Here is a 10,540-nt window from a genome sequence, read left to right on the forward strand (position 1 = left end):
GACAAGAGTGTAAGCTGTTCACTCTGTTCAGATTTGTATTCATCCAGGTATTTTTTGAATATTTGTTATAACCCAGAAAACAGCACTTGCGGTATTCTGAAGACACACGTCCTTAAGATAAATGTAATAACCAAATACAGCCAGCAGCACGTTTCAAAATTTCACTGATGGAAACTTTTTCTGAGCAGATTATCTATTTCTCCTATAAATATGTTTTAAATATGCATAGAATACATCCATGGAGAAATAATATTCTAATATAAGAACCTGTGTACAGACTATATGAAGGTTATAAGTAACCTATATGTCATGCAGAATCATTGGACACAACAATCTTAAAAACACAGTGAGACATTTTTTTCTTTATTGACTTGAATAATATGGAATTTCAAGTCTGTATTTGTTAAGTGCTTGCATTACAGTACAGTCTTAAAAAGCGTGCTTAAACTTCTTGTTAATTGCCTCAGAAGGCAAGTCAATCTTGTACAATCATTGTACACTCATACCTGTTCAAAAATAAATTGTGTGAGAAAATAACAATTTTAGACTAAGGCAATGCTCATTATTGGGCTTAATGCTACATGAGCTACATAATCTCTTTCAAACCCAATTTATGATTTTGGTAGCCTATTACCATAAAGTATTACGATTTTCACACAGTATGATTCAAACAATGATATTTAAACAATCCTGAAAATGGAAAAGAAAATAGCTTTGTTTGTAATTGGCATAATGAAATATACGGTATGATGCAATATAATATAGTATAAATATGATGACTAAAAGGCCATAATGAGTAACTCATCTTGCTTAAAACATTTCTATTAAAAATGCATGAAAATGATTTCTTTACTTTGCCACGACACCCATGTGCAACTTCAAAACATACAAAAATTGTACCAGCTGAAATTTAGATACACAGCAGAGAGATATGCCATCCTCCAGGTTACATGCAAATTATTAAAAGATTAATAGCGGATTACAGTTTGGTCATGCAGGCCTGTGCAGATACTAGAACATGCAGTGCAGAGCGCTGATTGCAGAGACACTATCCCAATCCAAGTTTCCCAAGGATTCAAAGAGGAAGAGGAGGAGGTAGATTTTATGATGGAATCTCTTCTCTCTCAAACATTTCCAGAGCAGACAAATCAGTTTCATTCTGAGACAGAAAAGCCACGTTCCTGATTGTCATTCACCTGGTGCAAAGGAAAATGGAAAAGAGCTAATTAAAACATTTACTTTTTAAATATTCACTCATTAAATCAAGATTTTCCTTTACAAAATATATAACATAAATGGTAAGATTGTATATATACACTACTGCTAAAAACTATTTAATTATACTATAATTTAATTATAATATTATATTATATATAATAATATCATATATTAATATGTTACAATGTTACCGTTATACTATTTGTAATCAAATAAATGCAGTCTTTGTAAACATAAGTTTACTTTTATGAAAAAAAAAAACCTCAACTCCAAACTTTTCAATAATGTGTGTGTGTGTGTGTGTGTGTGTGTGTGTGTGTATATATATATATAGGGTTACTTATCTGCCCGCCAGTTCCTTCTTCAGACACGATCTAAATGAAGTAAAACGCTCTACGGCCTTATAGCCCTGCAGAAAAGAGAGAAAATTAGTCATTAGGCTACTTTAGCTGACAAAATTACTATTAAAGAAACAATAACTTTTTTATTTACTATCAACAAACAACTAGCCAGATTACAGGAAAAAATATGGAAAAATACTTTTATCAGAAGAAAATGTTGCGATTAGAAATAGTCCTAATAATAATGATAAAAACTCTAAAGGAAGCTATAGGTTTCATTGTTCAGATATAGCCACTTAACACTAGGTGGCGCTATAGTTGCAGTGATACTGTCCTTAGCTCTTACAATTACATTCGAACGCTTGTAATAACTCAGTAATGTAAAAGATGATGCACCATTCTTTCCCCACACCCCTCTCTTACCCTGCCTCCACGGTGCAGCCGGTCCTTCATGATACCAATGAACTCTTTGTAACTGAGCTGATCATCATGATCCACATCAAATATCTTGAAGATGGTGTTAACGAGGTGACGGGTCAGTTTAAGGCCTGTTGCAACATACACTGCCCGAGCAAACTCATCTGGAAGACAGAGAGAGAGACGCATTCAGATAGTGAATTTGCTCCACAAATTTAATGTAACAGGATCAGCTCATTTTTTTGGTTTTCTTATAGTATTTTGAGTATGCAGTGGTAGGTCCAAAGTATTTCACCTTGTCCAATGGAACGACAGGCAAAGTTGTACATCTGCATGGCAATGGCAAAGTCTTCGAGGTTATTGAGGAACTGGAAGAAAGACCTGAACTCTTCAAAGGTGATGCCCTGATCATGAAAGAAAAGAGCAAAAATACATTTTTTAATCTGAGACATCCATTCAAACCGACAGAGCTGCCATAAACTGACATTCCATTCCATTCCATTTCAAAGAGGATCTGTGAGCGACATGACAACACACAAAATCCACAAGCACAAATCGCATTTCATACCCAAGCGAATCTGTACTGAACAGACAAATGCAATGATGGACAAAAAGAAATCTACATTTTGATATATGCAAAAGAAATCAGACGCTGTGCCACTCATGCTTGTTTGCTGATGCATGTTCTGCTTTGTTCTCTGTCACACTGCTCACAATGATACATGCCACGATGAAAGGCATGAGTCATTTTACAGCACAATGTCATAAAATTGTCAGCCTGTCTAAATGCAGAGAAGCGAAAACAAACAGCATGACATCATAGACTGGAATCAAAGAGATAACTTACTATTTGACTGACAACAGAACACCAAGAATGTCTTAAAAACAGCTCAAACGTTTGGGGTATTTTTATATGTTTTAAAAACAAGTCTCATACTCACCAAGGCTGAATATATTTACTGAAAAATAGCATTATTTTGAAATATTATTACAATTAAAAATACCCATTTTTATATTTATTTGAATATATTTAAAAATTAAACTGGATTTGTTTATGTGATGGCAAAGCTGAATTTCCTGCAGTCATTACACCAGTCTTCAGGGTCACATGATCCTTCAGAAATCATAATATGCTGATTTGATGCTGTGGAAACATTTCCTATTATCATCAATGTTGGAACCAGTTGTGCTGTTTAATATTTGAAATTAAAGAAAGGTTTGTAATCAATGTTTAATCAGTTTGATCATTTAAACGTGCCCTTAATGAATAAAAGAAAAGAAAAAAAAATGACCCCAAACTTTTGAAAAGTATAGTTTACAGTGTACACCCAAAAATGCTATATTTTTGTCTTCATTTACTCACCCTCATGTTGTTCAAACCCTGCATTTCGTTCTTCTGTGAAACTCATTTTGAAGAACTTTATATCTTTATAACATTTGACAAAACATGGACAAAAGCACCCAAGACATTTTCCAAAATATCTTCTTTCATGTTCCACAGAAGAAAGGATACTAGTATGTCATGAGGGTGAGTAAATGATGATAGGAATTTAAATTTTAGAACTGAATGCATAGAATACTGCAGCATATTGTCCTGCCTGTCAAAATGAAATCTATGATTAAAACTTTTCCCTGGGGGTGTCAGTGTGTTGTAACACGGATCTGCTTTTTGTAGGAAAAGATAAAGGGTAATGAGGTAGAAAATACCTTAAACAAACACAGTAAAGGCTTGTCACAGCTATGTTAATCCACACAAACCTCTCTGGTGAGTATTTAACATATAGTTCTAGTTACACATTAGGCTTAACTGTCAACTGTAGGTTTGAGTTCAGGACTTGGCACGCTTGTGGAAAACCATAAAATTCCATAAAAGTGAGTTTAGGGTCTATTCCGTGGGAATTTGAGAGGAGGGTGAAGCCATTCTAGCCAAATGTACAAACTGCTCAAAGGGGCCCCAAAACCTGATACCTTCAACACAAACAGATCCCTCAGATGGGACTGGGAAAGAGCTAAAAGAGAGCAGTCAAGCATGGAGAAACCTACATCAGGTGACCCTTTATAGATGGGCAGCATGACAATCTTTATTCAATCACAAACTTTGCCCCAAGCACATACGCACACTGCACCCACACAAATACAATGGGCGAAAAAGTATTTGGACACTTCACTTAGAAATGAAGAAATTTCATTATATATATTATAGATATATAGGTAGGTAGACAGACAGCCAGGTAGGTAGAGACAAGTCAGTAGGCAGACAGATAAGGTAGGTAGGTAGAGAGGTAGACAAGTAGGTAGGCAGACAGACAGATTAGACAGACAGATTAGATAGATAGATAGATAGATAGATAGATATTTTAAGTGTGGATGAAGCAACCAAATACTTTTTGGGGCCACTGTATATTTGAATATAATTTAAACTCAAGAAATATATTGAAAGCTCTCACAACGAGATAATCTTAGCTGGTTGAAAGTAAAGGGAATTTACTTTCTTGAAGATGTGCCACAAAATCAAAACAACTGAAACAAAATGAAAGGCAAATCCAAACAAAACACGATCTGATCAAGAGCTGCGGGACGACGAATCATTCTGGCAGGGACAAACCTCTGCTTTCTTCCAGTGTGTGATAAACAAGGATAACAGAGAGAATACAGGAAGTTTTTGTACACTGTAATAGAGCTGGAACTTACCCTGCATCTTATATGACTATATTACACCATTACTACGTATATGAATGCATCATTATTACAGCAATCAGTACAGATATACTGGATACTGATGAGAACTGATGATGGTAGGTAGAGACAAGTCGGTAGGCAGACAGATAAGGTAGGTAGGTAGAGAGGTAGACAAGTAGGTAGGCAGACAGACAGATTAGACAGATTAGATAGATTAGATAGATAGATAGATATTTTAAGTGTGGATGAAGCAACCAAATACTTTTTGGGGCCACTGTATATTTGAATATAATTTAAACTCAAGAAATATATTGAAAGCTCTCACAACGAGATAATCTTAGCTGGTTGAAAGTAAAGGGAATTTACTTTCTTGAAGATGTGCCACAAAATCAAAACAACTGAAACAAAATGAAAGGCAAATCCAAACAAAACACGATCTGATCAAGAGCTGCGGGACGACGAATCATTCTGGCAGGGACAAACCTCTGCTTTCTTCCAGTGTGTGATAAACAAGGATAACAGAGAGAATACAGGAAGTTTTTGTACACTGTAATAGAGCTGGAACTTACCCTGCATCTTATATGACTATATTACACCATTACTACGTATATGAATGCATCATTATTACAGCAATCAGTACAGATATACTGGATACTGATGAGAACTGATGATACTGAAAAAAAAAAAAGGAATCAGGTTTCTTCTGACAGTCACTAAATATTGGATTAATATGCAGTTTGAACAGAGGCTGTTTTTTTTTTTAAGAATTACTATAGGGGCACAGTATACCGAACAAATAAAAAAATAACAAACAAACAAAGAAACACATAATATAACGTTTGCATTGAAGAAATAGTTCTTTACATTGTAGAAATAAAAATAATAATAATAATAATAATAATAATAATAATAATAATAATAATAATAATAATAAAGTAATGTGGATTAATAATAATAATAATAATAATAATAATAATAATAATAATAATAATAATAATATAATGTGGATTATTGTAATGTTTTTATCATTTCTTTGGCACCCATTTACTGCAGAGGATCCACTGGTGAGCAAATGATATAATGCTAAATTTCTCCAGATCTGTTCCAATGAAGAAACAAACTCATCTAAATCTTGAATGGAGAAACAAACTAATCTTGCATGGCCTGAGGGTGAGTAAATTTTCAGCATATTTTTTTATTTTTGAGTTAACTATTCCTTTAAAACAACTGGGCCTGGGAAAAGACCAGTTCCACTTTACTACAATGTGTGAGTTTGACACTCGCTTCTTAAATAAACATAGTAAGAAAGATGGCTGTCTGCAGGATGAAAAGGTTTAGTCGCCTAAGTTGTAGAGTGGTTAGAACAGAAAGACTATAAGATTAAACTGCAGTTTACATGCAAGTGTCCCATGCACACTCACTATGGGGCACTTGAGCATTCAAGGGTGAATAAGCACTCGAGGTGTGGAAATGTGTGTATTTTTGGGCTGAATAAGAGAACTTTACACATGCATAGAACAAATATATGTGTAAGTTAATAAAAATTAATTTGTGGTTGTATTTTTAATATACAGTTTCCTTGTGGGGCACAAAGTGTTGAACCATGTAATGCTGTTGGGTGAAAGTGTGAGCATGGGGGAGGTGGTTGTCACAGTTGTCCTACACCTTCCCTTCAGATTAAGTTAGAGGCTAGGTGATGTTACTCATTACCTTCTCATCAGGTATGCACTGTCGCACATTCTCCAGATAGCTGCGGATATCTTCTACATTAGTGTAGCGCAGCAAGATTCGTGCAAAGTCCTCTTCGCTGATGGTGGTCATGCCTTTGGAATAAGTCAGGAACTCGATCTCCAACATCTCAGTTTGCAGATTATCCATAAATCTGAAAGAGCAATGACCGCAATAAGAGTCAGAGTCAGTTTGCAGCCTTAGTGAGCACAGGAGATGTTTTGAAAGACTTTTTTGTCATTTTATCATGCCACATCCTGTTAGGACAAGCTGTTAACTGACTTCAACATTTCCTTCTACCTGTTTGATGGACATTAGTTCTCACGCATCCATCCTTGCCAAGTGGATATGAATTAGTGGCATGTTTTTAGAGCTTTTTTCAACCCAAGTTGTCATACCTGTAGAAGTTGTCAAACGTTAGCTCTGCCTTCCCCTTCTTGCCAAAGAAGTGCACAAGCAGAGTGGTGTCAATCATCATGTTCTCATCGGCACGCTGCGATTGGTGAGGAGTGGCAGTAAAGAGAGCAAAACGAGAAAGAAGAAACTATGACAAAAATCCTTCTGTCTCTGGAATAAGAAATCAGTCCATCATATGCTTGCTGAGCCATTCAGAGTACCAGCCATCCAGCCCTTGAAAGTGTGCATCCATTTATCATTTCTCCCTGGAGCCTACAGAGGACATGTTTTGAGAAGGCGTGCAGATCTTTATACCATATGTGGGTGAGAATGGCATAAAGATTGTATATTAGACTAAAACAAAAACACAAAGAGCAATGATACACAGAAATGCACACAGACATGCCAGTTGTGCACATATAGACCCCCTGTATACATCTGGTATATTCAATTACCACTGAATGTGGTTTAAGAGAGCCTTTCACAAAAATCGCTTGTCAGGATCGGACATTAATACCAGATGTAAATACAGGACACCAAGACATGACAACAAAAGCAAAGACACACAAAGCATCCATATTGCATGCGTTTCTGCAGCAAACTTTCACACAGCGTATCTGATTTGTGAAAGAAATGCACACGTGAGCAAATTCCACCTTTCCTTCTCTAGAGAGAATCCTCAGTTTGTTTAAACACCTCAACTCTAAAGTTAAAGAACAATTTGAGCTATCTTGTAAGTATCATGAATCCTTTTTATCAAGTGGAGCTCAGGAAAAGGCGTTCATGTTGTTCATTCACCAGTAAAAAAAAAAAAACTTTTGCCAGTGGCACGGCATCCAAAAACCTGGAAGAGGGTGGCCGAAAGGTGCAAATCCAGGTTGTTTTTCTTTTCTTTTCTACCCATGCTTCACCCTCATCTGCAAGAAGAGCCAATCATGCCAGGTAAAACCAGACATAAACACTAAACATCTCTTCTCATGGTTACGGGCCTCTGTGCAATAAAGCGGGCCAGAATGCAAGTCCATGCTGTACCTCTAGCTTAAAATCCTATCCATGGAGATACAATCAGTGGGTAGTTATAAAGAGAAAAACAATGATTCTTTTTCACTAGCCAGATAGATTCAGTGTCATAGAGGTTTGGTGGTTTATCAACATTAAAATAACACAAAATTGTAAAACGGTGACTGTAAAACAGGGTGAAAATGTTAACTTCTGATCCCAAGAGTATGGAAGTCTGTTTCCAGAATAGAATAGAATAGAATAGAATAGAATGACCATTTTTGTGAAATAACATTTAAAATAAAAAAGTCCCAATTGTGAGATATAAAACCACAATTGTGATAAATAAAGCAAATACCTTTTTATTCATTCATTAACAGCCTTCCAAGAGACTGTTCCAAAAGCATAGTAGGCATGTTCTCATGTCAGAAGCTGATTCAAAAAAGTAAAGGTTAAAAGTATACAAGTATGCTGTCCTCTAAGATACCTTGTTTTAGCTAAATTCAAAGGCAGCATCATATACACTGCAGCTTCTCCAAGTCAAATGTCGATAGGAAATTTTGCAGATTTTTAATACACATATATATTTCATTCAATACTGACAAAAAAAGCAGTTCCACCTAATTAAAACAGAATATTTCACCCAATATTTGTGTGTGCTGTTCATTTTTTGTACATATTCACAACATTGCAGCTCTGTTGGAAACAACTGTAAGTGTAAGGTGAGGAGCATTATTAGTGTGATGCAAGTATAAGTGACCCTTAACAGTTGCTACTTGCTACTTATGTAAGAACGCTCTAAATCAATCACTTATTAGGTTTCATACTGATTAGGATGCTGCCTTAAAAGGTAGCTGCCAATGACCTGTCAATGACCGTTAGCATCTCGCTCAAAAATGACCAAAGAGTTTCTATATTTTTCCTATTTAAAACTTGATTCTTCTGTAGTTACATCGTGTACTAAGACCGACAGAAAATGAAAAGTTGCGATTTTGATATTACGCAGTGCCTGAAAATAGGCTTATTGGAAGTTACCTAGCTGGGACTATTTTCAGGCGCTGCGTAATATCAATGCGCCTGCTGCACCCATGGTACAGCAGCAAAGTTCCTTGATTATTACGCCGGAATGAGAGTATAGTTCCTAGCCATATCGGCCTAGAAAATCGCAACTTTTCATTTTCCGTCGGTCTTAGTACACGATGTAACTACAGAAGAGTCAAGTTTTAAATAGGAAAAATATAGAAACTCTTTGGTCATTTTTGAGCGAGATGCTAACGGTCTAATCAGATTCAATGATCTATGCTAAGCTACAGCTAAAAGTGCTACCGCCAGACCCAGAGGTCGGCTGAATGGATTCAAAAACAGTAAACCTCAACTGTTTAACTCTAGGGGAGTTGGAAAATGAGCCTATTTTCAAAAATAGTGGAGTGTTCTTATAATTGCCGTTTCTTCTTTTGAGCAATAATTTACTAGCAATTCCTGAGTGAAAATAGTTTCAAAGTAAATCCTACACCATTTTTTTTCTCAGTGTAGATTAAATACAGGTATATACATATTGCAAATGTTAGATTTGGTAGAATATTCTATATGCTAAATATATTTATTTTATATACTAAAATACAATACTGGAAAAAAACGGAATTAAAACTATAACTGAAATAAAAATAAATTACTAGCAAAGATTGAAAATTGATTCAAATCCAACACCATTTTCTTTTCAGTGTAGCTTAAATAAATCCACAAATGTTAAATTTGGTAGGTTCTAGCTTGAGATCTGTAAAATGTTTTCTGGGATCTGGTATGGATCAAATCCAAATTTCAACATTTTTTTTTATTGGTATCTTTGTGTTTTTGTATTCACCCCCATTACTTTGCCCGCTGGCGGTCATAAATATGGCAGATGAGCAGAAAAGTCATGTGACTGAAACGGATAAATAAATGAATCTCTCTTTTATCTAAAACATTTATAGCTGTTTTTCTCCTTTCACAATTTCATCATCAATCTGCTGGAAGAGTGACATCACAACACTGTGGTTACAGGAAACCATTAATGTGAGGTCATCATTCTATGTAACACCACAGCCAGGCCCACAGTGTGACTTAGACACTGCCTGAAGCATTTTACTCTTTGATCTAAAAACAGCGGTAAAAACAGTGATTACTGCTGTCGACTTCTAAGATGAGTAACCCCAATCACACTTCCACACATGCTAGCATGCGCCCTTTAGCCCACAAACACACAATGTCTGGTACCCTGCAGTTGTCAACTCAGACAAACAGACCTGTCTAACTGCTGTGTCATCTGAGGAAGCCAAGCTGAAATTACCCTTTCATTGTGAATAACAGACTAAGTAAATACAGGGCATCTGCACACAGCTCTCCACAATCATTAAACTACTGCTTCCTACAGACGCCCTCTATTAGCCATTAGAACACAAACACACCATCAGGATGAGCAGATGTATTCTGACATATTCAGTGTACAAACAAAGGCCTTTAATGTGCCTGCCTGCTGAGAGCACTCACGATATTATGTTATTATTCGCAGTCGGTTTAAAGGGGTCATATGATGTGATTTCAAGTTTTCCTTTCTCTTTGGAGTGTTACAAGCTGTTCGTGAATAGATAACAGTTGATGAAGCATTAACAAAGCTAGCAATTCTCTGCAAAATTCGCTGTAAAAAAATCATGTTAAATGTGAAACTGAAACCTAAACCTACACACACACACACACACACACACACACATTTGTTTCTGTGAATT

General features: G+C 35.9%; 1 protein-coding gene across 5 annotated transcripts in view; it reads right to left on the bottom strand.

Annotated features, from left to right (window-relative positions):
* Positions 1 to 362: 362 nt before the first annotated feature.
* micu3a (mitochondrial calcium uptake family, member 3a) overlaps positions 363 to 10,540 on the bottom strand; it is a 27,889-nt gene continuing 17,711 nt past the window's right edge. For 3 of the 5 annotated variants that reach the window (XM_016561864.1, XM_016561863.1, XM_016561861.1), the window contains 6 exons: positions 6,782 to 6,876; positions 6,366 to 6,537; positions 2,272 to 2,380; positions 1,983 to 2,140; positions 1,563 to 1,627; positions 363 to 1,199 (listed from right to left, as the gene is read on the bottom strand). In XM_016561864.1, the coding sequence (XP_016417350.1) occupies positions 1,193 to 1,199; positions 1,563 to 1,627; positions 1,983 to 2,140; positions 2,272 to 2,380; positions 6,366 to 6,537; positions 6,782 to 6,876 (606 nt within the window). In that variant the 3' untranslated portion in view covers positions 363 to 1,192. Of the gene's footprint in view, positions 1,200 to 1,562; positions 1,628 to 1,982; positions 2,141 to 2,271; positions 2,381 to 6,365; positions 6,538 to 6,781; positions 6,877 to 7,811; positions 7,827 to 10,540 lie in introns of all 5 variants that reach the window. The other 2 variants (XM_016561860.1, XM_016561862.1) reach the window with 1 other exon arrangement.

This window comes from Sinocyclocheilus rhinocerous, unplaced genomic scaffold (genome assembly GCF_001515625.1).
Source record: "Sinocyclocheilus rhinocerous isolate Xijiao unplaced genomic scaffold, SAMN03320098_v1.1 scaffold829, whole genome shotgun sequence".
NCBI lineage: Eukaryota > Metazoa > Chordata > Actinopteri > Cypriniformes > Cyprinidae > Sinocyclocheilus > Sinocyclocheilus rhinocerous.